The sequence below is a fragment of the Sinocyclocheilus grahami genome, unplaced genomic scaffold (assembly GCF_001515645.1).
Source record: "Sinocyclocheilus grahami isolate Dianchi unplaced genomic scaffold, SAMN03320097.WGS_v1.1 scaffold87.1, whole genome shotgun sequence".
NCBI lineage: Eukaryota > Metazoa > Chordata > Actinopteri > Cypriniformes > Cyprinidae > Sinocyclocheilus > Sinocyclocheilus grahami.
In genome coordinates, this window is record NW_015505266.1 from 808,872 (window position 1) to 821,965 (window position 13,094).

Below are 13,094 nucleotides of genomic sequence, written 5' to 3' on the forward strand. Positions count from 1 at the left end.
AGGAGGACTTGAACGCAGCATATGTTAAGACAGAACGAGTCAGTCTAATACATCGATGTGGAAAGAATGGCCCCTGAGAGGTGGAATAAGGGAGGTTGCTCGGTCCACGCCCTAGAACATCTTGACACGGTAAAGCGAGGATGTAGAGTTCAAACTGATGTGTTCGTAATAAGACCTTCATCATATAACCTTCATTTTCCTTGATTTCCCATCCAAATTAAAACTCAATATGAAGATATATAATCAGTATCAAATAGATTGCTGCTTGTTGTCCATTAAAAAAAGTGTTAGCTTATCTTTTTGTAAAAACGGAGATAGGGTTTTTTTCCCCAAAAATAAACAGCAACTTCTAAAACGTACGAAGTTTACAAAAGAACCAACGATTGTTACATTGTACTGACTTTTTTTCTCACAAAAAGTTTTGCAAGTTAATTAAAGCAAGTTTTTAATCATTCCTCAGCTGGACAAAAACGGTGTGAAAGTGATTCCAAGGACATCATCCATCTGTGCCATTATAGTTATAGTTGTGATGTGGACAATGCTATTGTTTTTTTAAATTCAGAGAACGATTTTTAAAACTACATCGTTCAAGTTATCATCCTTAGTGTTAACTGGCCTTAGGTGTTATTTTTCGCTTATTTTTTATTTTTTTTTTGCAATTAAGAGTTTTTGTGTTTAAGTAAAATAAACCGCAATTGTGCTTTCCAAAACATGCAAAACATTTTTTTTACGAAAGAAATAGCGATTACGGGTTCTTTCGCAAAAATGTTTTGCAAAACAATGCAATTGCTGTTTATCTTTCATTAGACAAATGGGTTAAGCACTTTTTTTAAATGAAAAAAGCAACATCTGTGTATTCTTTTTGATATTAAAGGATTCATGAAATTTCCATTATACATTTAAAATGCTTTTGAAGTATTTTAATACATTCAAGCATTTTAATAATTAATGTATAATAATGTATTTAAAGTTTCAAAGTTCTTATATGTGAACAAACATACGAAAAATAAGTTTTGTAGTAGGAACTTCTTTAGTTTCTTAAACATCTCTGGTCTTACTGTGCATAAATCATCACTTTATATTATATTAAACAATGTTTATTTTCATATTCGGTCAACAAAACATAACTTTCTGCATCTGAATTTACATTTCCACTGGCAACAAATTAAAAAATAGTTCAAAGTCTAAATTCTGATTGGATGAGTCACATTCGAAATCACATTTTTAATAAATACACACATTTTCTAAACTAATTTTTAAAAAATGGACACCTTTTATGCATGTATTTCAAGATTTTTTTCTTGTATGTGAATGTATGACAAATCATTTTTGAAATAGGAACCTCCAAAAAAAATGGACACACACTAATGAACAGAAGCCTGTGAAAATGCTCCGGTTTCCTGGGAAAAGTCCACCCTGGAGATTCGGAGAGCTGAACATAGAGCTCACATGCTACATGGCAAATGTTCAGATACATGACCTGGAAGACAAGAGGTCAGCAGGCAGCAGACGCCGAAATGAGTCCCGAAACCCTCAACGGCAAGAGCACCTACAGGGTGGGCCACTTCAAAGACATTCCACACGCTTGGAATTCTGGGAGACATACCAAGGCAAACTACAGAGTGTCAGAAGATCCCAAACAGGTCCATGGAGGCAGGAAGGCCAACGGTAATGTTAAAACTATTCCAGCGAATTTTGACGTCCTAATATTTCAGAGTACAACCGTAGATGTTTTCCAAAAGAGCAACAGCGACAACTCATATTTGGAACCAATCTTGGGAAAACGGTTTCATATAGAGCAAAAAAAATTTCAAAAACTGCTCGTTTTGCCAAGTCTCTTTACATGAAAACAAACAGATTGCATGAACATTTATCAAGTTAGAGAAATCACACCACCTGCAAACACCTCATGTTTTCCCAATCTACGTTTCAAATGGCTCGCTGGGACGCAACGGTTACCTATAATAAGGAAGATCTAATTATCTCCAGACCATTATTTATAACACCGTGTTACTATTGCAGGCATCAGTTCAGCACTATCTTGAGACAGCAGCTCTAAAAAACATTAACAGCCCACTATTCTAAGTGTGCCCATAAAAGTGCCTATCCTAAATTTAAAATGATGTTCAGAAATGGAAAAGCTGAAGGGGTTTAGATACAGTAGATATACATTTCACAGTAACAAAGGATCCATGTGTGTGCTACAGCTTCTTTATTTAACGTGTAATTAATGCATTTAATGAATGAATAAAACTTTGTTTAATAAAAATGCAATTTTGCACAAACCTGGAAACACTTAATTATATATATATTGGTTGAATTTGTAGTAAAAAACCATGGTACATTTTCGTAAGGGATAATTATACGTTATTATAAAATGTTTCCACAAACACCGAGCTTCAAATATCTAATTGCACACGCAACATTTTTTTTCCTTCTCATTTGGGAATTCCATAATTGATATCACACCGAAGTCGACCTGGATATAGAAAGAGACCCAACGTAGGCTAATCCCTCACTTATGGAATCCAGGCGTGCGTGCGCGCTGATCTGGCCTAGAACGCCAGGCCTGAGGAACGGCCCATTTTGAGAGGAAGCGGGGGGGGGGACATATAAAAACATACGTTTAACTACAAAACAATAAGCTTTCATTCCACAAATGACCTAAATGGCACCTTTATGGCATATTTGACACATCAAAATGTTTCCGAATGATCACATTTCAACACGCAAGTCCTTTTAAAACAATCCAATAAGCGCGACATCCCTCGCCAACACATGTCGGAGCGGCCCGAAGTCTACAAGGAGTGAATTCCACAAGTCCCTTCAGTTGTAAGTAACTATAATAGTACGCACACATAGCACAACAACAACACGTCAATATTTTGTGAATTAAAACGTTAGAGAGTGCGTCACGACTTACTTTCTCCATGTAGCGATCCGCAGAGGCACACGATGTAGGCGAAAGTGACCAAAACAACCACAGATGTGTCCAGCCGCATTATGCCTCGCGACACGTTTGAGTTTTCTTGGAAAATTAAATCCACCTCTGGTGTGTCCAAAAAAACTGGTGTGGAGCAATGAAAGAAAAATATCACCTTAATTAGCTTATATCCAGGCCAAAAAAAGTCAGGGACAACTTAAATGAGACCCCCCAAGAAGGGGACCCAGGGGTCCAGCGTGCTTCAGTTGAAGATAATGTTCAATTTAAGTAGTTGTAGGCAACAGCGTGAGCATTAAATAACATGATCTTGCACCCTAGTGAAAAAGAAATGGCTGAAAATCATTTTGAACGATTTCTCGGATTCATCTTTGCTTTCAGTAGATCACGCATGAAAAACGTCCATGCATTTCTTCCATGGAATCAATCCCACACTTCTAGGAATGAGGTACCCTTAAGTACAGTGCATTGCAACTTTTTCATACCCGCTTTAGCTTGAAAATGTATGTAATATTAATAATAATGATAACAGCAATAACAAGGTACCTTTAAATGCTGTTTAAAAACAAAGATTGCTTTCAAAATAAATAAATAAAAATATTCCAAATGTTCACAGAAAAGCTTCCCAATTGTCAAACGAATCCTGAATTTGAACGTCTCTGAGGAAAGAAGCAAAAAAATAGGCGTTATTCCACAGGTCGTTTCATGCACTGGTTTCTATCAACAACAACAACAACAACAACAAAAAAGGCATCTCCTCATCTCCATACACACACAACACACATTATGCTTTTTTTCTCCTCTACTGACTAAAAAAGCCACCGTCCCCTGATATTAAACATACACACACGTCTGTGTACATTCAACGCGTTCAGAGCCCAATACAAATCTGGATATTCCCCTGAAGCCTTCGCTTCCAGCACAATGCTCCAGAAGTGTGTGAGCGTACGCGCGTCACGGCCGCGTCGCGTTTGAATCCTCCACGTTAATCAAAAGAGCAGCGTCCAACGCGTGTCCGGCCTGCCCAGAAAGCCACTCAGTGCCGTCCACAAGACCCCGGTGTGCGGTTTCGATTAACTCATTGGCGTGGGAATGGGCTGAAAGTGGGAAAAACTTCTCTGGTGTTGTCGGCGGTATGGTTTCCCCCCTCTCGTCTCTCCCCGTGTACCTCCACCAGTAAACAAGCACTGCCAGTCAGCTGGGGCAGAGCGGCGGCGCAGCGCAAAACACGGAGCGGAGCGCGGCTGCTGGAGCGGAGTCCGGCCTGGAGACTGTGACGCCCACATAAAGAGAACGCAGGAGTCACGACGGAGGGTTTTGGTGGTTGGAATCCGAATCCATGCAATAATTTACATGTACAATTTTCAACTGTTAGCCATTTTTATTATGTGAATTTAATTATTAAAAAATATATATTTTTGATTGTTTATATTGTCCTAATTTGTAAGCCGCTTTGGATAAAAGCGTCTGCTAAATGACTAAATGTAAATATGTATTTATTGCGAGTTAATCAAAAGTATGGACAACATTTTAAAGATGTTTTGTTGTTGTTTAAACATATAGTACACTGTATTATATTGCATTATTTCATTATATTAATTTAATTATGAATTAAAATATATGGTATTTAATATTAGTTGACAAATGACATGGACAACTTTTTAATGATATTTTGGTTTAAAAAGTATATTTACTATATCACCGTCATTCCATTGCATTTAAGACTTTACATTAAGACTATTCATTTTGATGCTTAGAATCTGAATCCATGCAATATTTTACATGTAAAAAAATTATTAAAGAGTAATTCAGTATTTGTAATTACATGCATTTAATTTACATTATGTATTTCATATTAGTCGACAAATAATATGGAAAACGTTTGAAAGATGTTTGGGTTTAAAAATAATTATTATATTATATTATATTCATAATCAGAAAGAGCTTTTTTGCTGAGTGTGTTGCACAAGGAATTCGCCTTGGTGCAAACATACATATAATTTAAGGTAATAAAAACACTAATAATAATGAGAATAGTCAACAAATTATAAATAACAATATAGTAATAAAATATAGAGACAAATGAAAAGTCAATAGAAATCAATATTACATTACATTATATTATATATTATATTATAGCCTACCTTACCATTGTATTTAAAGGGTTAGTTCACCCAAAAATGAAAATTAGGCTGTGTTTTACTCACCCCCGAGGCATCCTAGGTGTATATGACTTTCTTCTTCCAGACGAATTTATTTAACTTCTTTTGGACTGAAGCAATGCAACACCCGCTGACTGCAATGATAGAGCTTGAAAGATCAAAGACCATTTTTAATATAACTCCGACTGGATTCGTCTGGAAGAAGAAAGTCATATACACCTAGGATGCATCGGGGGTGAGTAAAACACAGCCTAATTTTCATTTTTGGGTGAACTAACCCTTTAAGGCTTAACATTAAAACTGAGAATTTGACATTTGAATCCATGCTATATTTTATATGTAAAAATTATACATAGTAATTGTAAATATTTAGCTCTTTTAATTATATGTAATTACAATTTAAATATGCATTTATTGTTTGCAGACCAATAACATGGACAATAACATTGAAAGATTTATTGTTTTAAAAAGTATATTTATTATATTGTGTTTTGTTATATTACATTTCTTAATATATAGCTTGATGAGATGCTTGAAATGCAAGGTTTATGATGGTGATTTCACTGAAATGTGAATTGTTTTTACATACGATGATTATTAATAACAAGTGTGCATTGAAGTCAATGATTTACCATTGATCCCTACTGAAGTCAGCATTGCACGAAGGCGTCTTTTTTAAACACAACTGTAATGTAATTGGACAATTTAATCTGTGAAAGCACACAGGAACGGAACATCTCGCTTGCTTTAAAGCTGTGATTAATCTGTTATACAAGAGCTCATATACTGGCAAATGATTTCTGTGATCTGATTACTGCCGCCCCCCCTTTATCAACCCAGCCACATACACACCTGTCAGACGCTGAACGCACATGTCATTTCCAGTGCAAAATGTAAATACATTTAAATAAATTAGTGTGTATGGGATAGATAAGTACAGATGACAAGGAAAACTACTACTGATTTACACGACCACACCTGCAGGGACATTTAAACCATAATTTAACCAAAGGAAACACACAAGCAAATGTCAAATGACTATTAATAAACATTGATGGAGCAAATATTGATTTGCCATTTCATCACTAACACACCTTTGTCAATAATGAGAGATTTTTGCCGGTGGGATATTGACATTGTATTAGAAGAATGAATGGATCTGATGTCCACTTGATACAGTAATGTTTGATTAGACACTCCTAGTAAAGTATATTTGAATACTAATATAATTATCGTGCATATAAAAGAGCAATATTAGTTGTTTGGTATCAAGAGAGTTTTTTTTATTTAGATTCTTTGGTTAGTTGAACCGCCTTAAAGGAATATTTCACCCAAAAATGAGAATTTGCTAAAAATGAACTCGTCCTCAGGCCATCTAAGATGTAGATGAGTTTGTTTCTTCATCAGAACTGATTTGGAGAAATGTAGCATTACATTAATTATCGTGCATTATCGTTACATCACTTGCTCACCAATGGATCCTCTGCAGTGAATGGGTGCCGTCAGAATGAGAGTCCAAACAGCTGATAAAAACATCACAATAATCCACAAGTATTCCAAATTCCATCTCCTGTTGTCGTCTTACATCAAAATCCGATGACATTTGTGTTTAGAACTGTTTTGGACTGTTTTCACTTGTAAACTTGCGCATATTTCTCTACTGATTCAGACGAGATGGCTATTATGGATAGAGGACTGGCATTTTAGCTGGAAATTAAAAGCTGCATTTTTGTAAAAAACAATCCATAAATATGTTTTTAACTTGTCTCTGGCTAAAATACAAGTCCATAAACCATAATACTGCTTCCTCCAGTGAAAAATTCCATCTCCTGTTGTCATCTTACATCAAAATCCGATGACATTTGTGTTTAGAACTGTTTTCACTTGTAAACTTGCGCATATTTCTCTACTGATTCAGACGAGATGGCTATTATGGATAGAGGACTGGCATTTTAGCTGGAAGCAACGTTTGAAGTTAAAAGCATCTTGATGGATTTGTTTCTTACAAAAATTCAGCTTTTCGCTTCACAAGACATTAACTGATGGACTGGAGTGGTGTGGATTACTTGTGGATTATTGTGATGTTTTTAGCAGCTGTTTTGACTCTCATTCTGACGGCACCCATTCACTGCAGAGGATCCATTGGTGAGCAATTGATGTAATGCAAAATTTATCCAAATCTGTTCTAATGAAGAAACAAACTCATCTACATCTTAAGGCCTAAGGGTGAGTGAATGTCAGCAAATTTTCATTTTTTTTGGGTGAACTATTCCTATAAAACCACCTCTGATCAGTTTGCGGTCTACGTGGGAATAGCAAAAATGTTTGAACACATTTAGAAGTCATGATGATTTTAAAAGATTAGCAAACAGCTGTTGCCAATATAGAAACACAGCTGCTGTTTTTTTTTTGCGGCTTGATTCATGGGGAGCTGTGTATATAAATATAAACATGTTGGCAGCACATGCCAGTGGGTTTTAGCAACTCATTTCAGTTTTCTATATCTGGTGTCTATCTATCTATTTATCTATCTATCATTTCACCTAAACATTACCATAAACAAAATGGTCTCAAGATATACCTTGATGAGATGACTACACTTGGCCACCTCAGTCTCAAAACAAGACGAGGTTATTTACCACAACACCAGGGAGGGAAGATTGAGAAACCAGGTAACCAAACAGCTTCCTGAACAACTTCCTGCGTGCTGCTCACCATTAGTGTTTACAGGAGGGCAGATCCCCCATACCACCCATCCTGGAGGACCAACGGCGTAATTATACCAGCTCCTTCTGCGAGGAGCAGCCGAGGATCAAAGCAGAAGAGCGTTTCCCACACTGCTCTTCCTGCTGGGGCATGTTGCAACAACTTTGTTTAAAACAAGCCTTCCGCCCCCCGTACACTACAGTACTGTCTTTACTTATTCACCGACTTCAAAACTTTACATAAACCCGACATAAAATGTCTTGACTTAGTACATGACTTGTAAGTGAGCCAAAAATCATGTAGAGTTGTGAAATATGCGCACAAACTTGTCTGCTTCCATTCGTTGGACACATTTGACCTTCATTTCTTCACGTGGAACAAAACCTTTGACGTTAGAATCGACCTTGAGAAGATACAACAAGCTGCTTTCTGAATTCAAACATCAGTTTTGGTAGGTTCTCAGTCGTGACCAGAAATGACACTGGTTTTTTGCTTGTGTTAATCAAGTAAAAGCTTTTCCAGTTTACCGTTAAAGATCTCCTGAGAAGGCGGTTTTATTGTGTCTTAATCTCGGTGAACTTGAGCGGTTTCCAGGAACTTTGCAGCACCTGCTGGGTTCCCCAGGGGTCGAGCTGAGGCCCGCGGCCGGGCGGAGGTGTCGCTTCAGCTAACCTGCCACCTTCCAGCCAGATCACAGCTTTCCCTGTCAGGAACCGCGAAATTAAAACTCACAGCTGCTTTATCTGCTCGCTTTACTTCAAAGGTGGGTCGACCTGGTTTGGAAAATTAGGCCTTTGGGTCCACAGGAGTCCGGTGTCAGAGTAACCATGATTTATGATGCATTAGGGGACTGCTAAGCTAACAGCGACAGGGGTCATAAAGAACATTATTCCAAAGTACATAAATTTCCACGTACATCAGCATTTTTTCCGAACATAAAATATTTTGTGAAAGACGTAATGTTGCCTCATGAAGTGCAGTTGGGTCATTCCCACCAAGTGAATACATCTCAGGTTAGGTTCTTGAACATTACAAGAGACAGTTCATTTACTCAGGGTTCGTACATATTTTCCATTTCAAAATTCCATACTCTTCCAGACTCAAATTTTCTAACCGATTTTCAGACCATATTTAACATAAATGGTTCATATTTGGTGTATAGTACAGTCATCTGTAAATATTTAGATTTTCTCAGGGTTTTTTCATTGATTTTCTCAAAGTGACAGCATAGAGTCCCTAAAATAAAAAAATAAAAAGCACAGAATTTAACATGCACACAAAACGTTTTTGTGCCCTCGAGAAACTATTCACATGTGCGTGGGAATGTTTTGCATGCTTACGCATTACAATTTCTAGTTTTATATAACCTATTTCTTTTGTGCATCACTGCCATCTTACTATGAATAAAACAATAGCATGGATGCACATGAATTAACAGAGATCAACCCGCTCAAAATTTAGCTTTTCTTATGGTAGTACCTCTAATATCAAAGCCTAAAGTCCAATTTAACACACCTTCTGTGGCGGCGAGAAACCATTACCCGAAATGGGCTGATGGCATAAAATTTGCCAAGTTCAAGGGTCTATAAAAAAGACTGGTACTGTAAAAAACTGTTTAAGGTTTGGCTTTCATTGCCGTATGCCATATTTCAAGTCTCTTTAACGCATAGTCTGTGGCGGCCAAGAAACCACACCACAAAATGGGCTGATGGCACAATAGGTAATTATGCTAATTGCAATGGTTTCTTTTGCGCACATAAAAGTCAGTATATTTTTTATTTTTGCAAAGGTCCTTGAGGTTATGTAATACGGTGCTAAGAATACAGTGAGAAAAAACCCAAAATGCTTATAACCTGGATTTTGCATAATGAAAAAGTGCACCTTGAATTAATTCAGTCATATTTGACGATCACTAAAGAATCACTAAACAGCTGCCATGAAACCTCACTTCTTGTACGATCATTTTTTTTCATTAAATTCTTAATTTTCTATTATAAAAAACGAAATAAGGGCAAAAGTCTGGAAACACAAACATTTTTCCATACTCTGCTTTCCCCCCCCCCCCCCCCATACTTTTCCAGACCCCGTATAGGAACCCTGTTTACTACAGTGGGGCCCTATTGACAATGCTATTTAGCAAAGTTTAAAGGGGTCATATGATGCTACTTAAATTTTTCCTTTCTCTTTGGAGTGTTACAAGCTCTTGGTGCATAAAGAAGATCTGTACAGTTGCAAAGACTAAAGTCTCAAATCCAAAGAGATATTCTTTATAAAAGTTAAGAGTCAGCCACACCTACCTAAAACGGCTCGTTCTAACACGCCCCCACATACCTACATCACTATGTGGGAAGATTTGCACTTTTTTCCGCTCACGCTAGGCCGCTGTGTTTTTCATTGTGAAAGCGAAACTACTTTGTTTGGTCTTCCAAAAGAGGACACGACTACAAATCAGTGTTTAAGTTATATACTTACTATAAGAACATATATGTAATGTGTTTTTTAATTTAAAATTATTACTACCAACAATGTTACAGTTATATTCTTTTGCACTGCCAATAATTCATTTTAAGTAGATAATTGGTGACCATTTTTTTGCTAGATAAAATATATTACAGTAACAAGAATTGAATGTCATTCAAGAATGAGAATGATAAAATAGGTTGTTGATTAAAAGATGTAGACACTTTTTTTGCACTCAGAGGATGGGCATTATGGTCCTAAATATGCACTATTATACAAACACCAGATTAACTGCAGCCGTGTAGACAGAAAAACATCAGACCTGGTTGTCCTGCTTGATGATGTTCTGGGCCGCGAGCGTGTTGTTCTTCAGGTTGCGAGCGAGATTCAGCATGTCATCAGCTAGTTTCTCCTGCAGGTTGTGATGATGCTGTAGAATAGCGTCCAGCTCTGCCGCCGACTGCCGCTCGTCTACAGGAATACTCCTGAAAAACCAGCAGAAATAACTGAATACTGTAGATTCCAGTGACACGTTCACACAGAAAATCAATGAGAGAGCGCCACCTACTTTCTGTGTCTGAGATCCGTATCCAATGAACTTCTGGGCCGCGAGCGTGTTGTTCTTCAGGTTGCGAGCGAGATTCAGCATGTCATCAGCTAGTTTCTCCTGCAGGTTGTGATGATGCTGTAGAATAGCGTCCAGCTCTGCCGCCGACTGCCGCTCGTCTACAGGAATACTCCTGAAAAACCAGCAGAAATAACTGAATACTGTAGATTCCAGTGACACGTTCACACAGAAAATCAATGAGAGAGCGCCACCTACTTTCTGTGTCTGAGATCCGTATCCAATGAACCTAACCATGAAGAACAAAGAAGAGTCGTGCTGTCAAATGATTAATCGCGATTAATCGCATCCAAAATAAAAGGTTTTGTTTACATAATATATGCGTGTATGTATTGTGTATATTTATTTTGTATATATAAATACACATACATACATACAGTATATATTTTGAAAATATTTACATGTATATATTTATATTCTTCTCATTTATATTATATATTTAATATACAAACACAACATATTTTTCTGAAATATATACATGCATGTGTGTGTATTTATATATAAATGATAAATATACACAGTACACACACATATTATGTAAACAAAAACGTTTAATTTGGATGCGATTAATCGCGATTAATCGTTTGACAGCACTAAAGAAAAGGCATGCTTAATATCTATAACTGAATTTCTTAAAATGTAGCATTTAAATGAAAAGAGAATATACAGCTTACCAGAACTTGACACAGCCTGCTAAGAAAAGAACAGATAAAAGAGTAAGTATATATTACAACGTAAAAAATGGAAAAAGTTAATTTTCTTAACCAGTATATGTATATATATATATATATATATATATATATATATATATATATATATATATAATTATTATTTTATGCTTTTGCAGAAATATTGTTTTATAATATAATAATTATAATATTATTATTTTTTATTTTATATATTTTTTATATATATTTCTTGAGTATATGTATATATATATATATATATATATATATATATATATTTACGGATGTTCTGATTTACGAAGGTATACAATTCTAAGAAAAACACAAAAACATAAAAAAGCAAGCACATTAGTAGCTGAAAGAGGAAAGTGTCGCACGGTACTCATCAGCTCCTTCCTCATTTCTCCAGCACATCGCGCTTTACTCTGAATGTGCACCGTCTTACTGGCCGGCGTTCTCTCGCTGGATATCGTAGGCGTCCGTCCAGGAGCCAGAAACTGATTGGCCAAAGACTTCTCTGCTGGAGACGGCTAGACACAAACAAAGCGTTTCTAGTTACAATCATAGAATGATGACTCATTTTACTGTCACTGAGCAAGTGGTGACCAGATAGCATAATTACTGACCAGTTTGTCTGCCTCTAAGAGACCCTTGAGGAAGTCCACCTTGCGGTTGTAGTCCGTCAGTATTTCCGGTGTTGGTTTGCTGAGATATAATAAATCAGATCTAAACCATGACTCATCATCTACATCAATATCTGTTTATATCACAGCTGTAGGAGAAACAGTACTAGCCATGTTTTCATCTTAACATCACTTTGACTTTAAAGGGGTCCTATTATGCTCTTTTACGAAGTCTTGATTTAGTTTTGGGGGTGTACTAGAACATGCTCTCATGCTTGGTGGTTCGAAAAACGCATTATTTTTCACTTAATTTACATTATTAAAATACCTTTCTCCCCAGCCTGGCACAAACGGCTCGATTAGTTCCGGCTTTGATGAAGGTCTGTCTTCCGAAAAACAAAATGTGTTGTGATTGGTTAGCTGTCCCAGTGCGTTGTGATTGGCGAACAGCTTAGATGGTGTTTCAGTACTGCAACGATCCTTGCTCCGTCTTTCAACAAATGGCGAATCCGGCACTGTACTCCCTCATGTTGTGGAAGCTGTCCTCAGTAAAATGCGCAGCACACAATAGCAAATTGGGGTTATAATGCTCAGGGACAGAGTTAAAAAATAAATTGCAACAACTGTTTCCTGACATCATCCTCTTTCGGAAGCCCAAAGAAAGACGTTTGGGCACGGAGGTGAAAAAAACAGCGTTTCAGGCGGTCGCACACCGGACGAGAAGCGCAGCGTCACGCCACGTCTTTAAAATTCAAATACATTATTTTCTATGAGTGTAGGCACACCGGCTGCACCGTTCGGCGTCTTTCTGCGGCGCCCAGCTACGTCGTGTTGTACTTGTAAGAATTGTTCTAGACATGCCGAAAATTTGAAGCTACAGCACAGCAGCTC

The 13,094-nt window shown here is 37.0% G+C and overlaps 2 protein-coding genes across 6 annotated transcripts in view; both read right to left on the bottom strand.

The window, feature by feature from the left end:
- The window catches only part of LOC107586934 (insulin receptor-like), an 88,215-nt gene extending 84,731 nt beyond the window's left edge, over nt 1-3,484 (bottom strand). Inside the window, exon 1 of the mRNA XM_016274498.1 lies at nt 2,924-3,484. Within this exon, the coding sequence (XP_016129984.1) occupies nt 2,924-3,002 (79 nt within the window). The 5' untranslated portion in view covers nt 3,003-3,484. The remainder of the gene's footprint in view (nt 1-2,923) is intronic.
- A 7,113-nt stretch (nt 3,485-10,597) lies between these two features.
- Nucleotides 10,598-13,094, bottom strand: part of LOC107587004 (vesicle transport protein USE1-like) — a 7,456-nt gene continuing 4,959 nt past the window's right edge. For 2 of the 5 annotated variants that reach the window (XM_016274599.1, XM_016274594.1), the window contains exons 3-8: nt 12,207-12,285; nt 11,928-12,110; nt 11,569-11,587; nt 11,093-11,123; nt 10,838-11,009; nt 10,598-10,754 (exon numbers count right to left, since the gene is read on the bottom strand). In XM_016274599.1, the coding sequence (XP_016130085.1) occupies nt 10,668-10,754; nt 10,838-11,009; nt 11,093-11,123; nt 11,569-11,587; nt 11,928-12,110; nt 12,207-12,285 (571 nt within the window). In that variant the 3' untranslated portion in view covers nt 10,598-10,667. The remainder of the gene's footprint in view (nt 10,755-10,837; nt 11,010-11,092; nt 11,124-11,568; nt 11,588-11,927; nt 12,111-12,206; nt 12,286-13,094) is intronic. The other 3 variants (XM_016274595.1, XM_016274596.1, XM_016274598.1) reach the window with 3 other exon arrangements.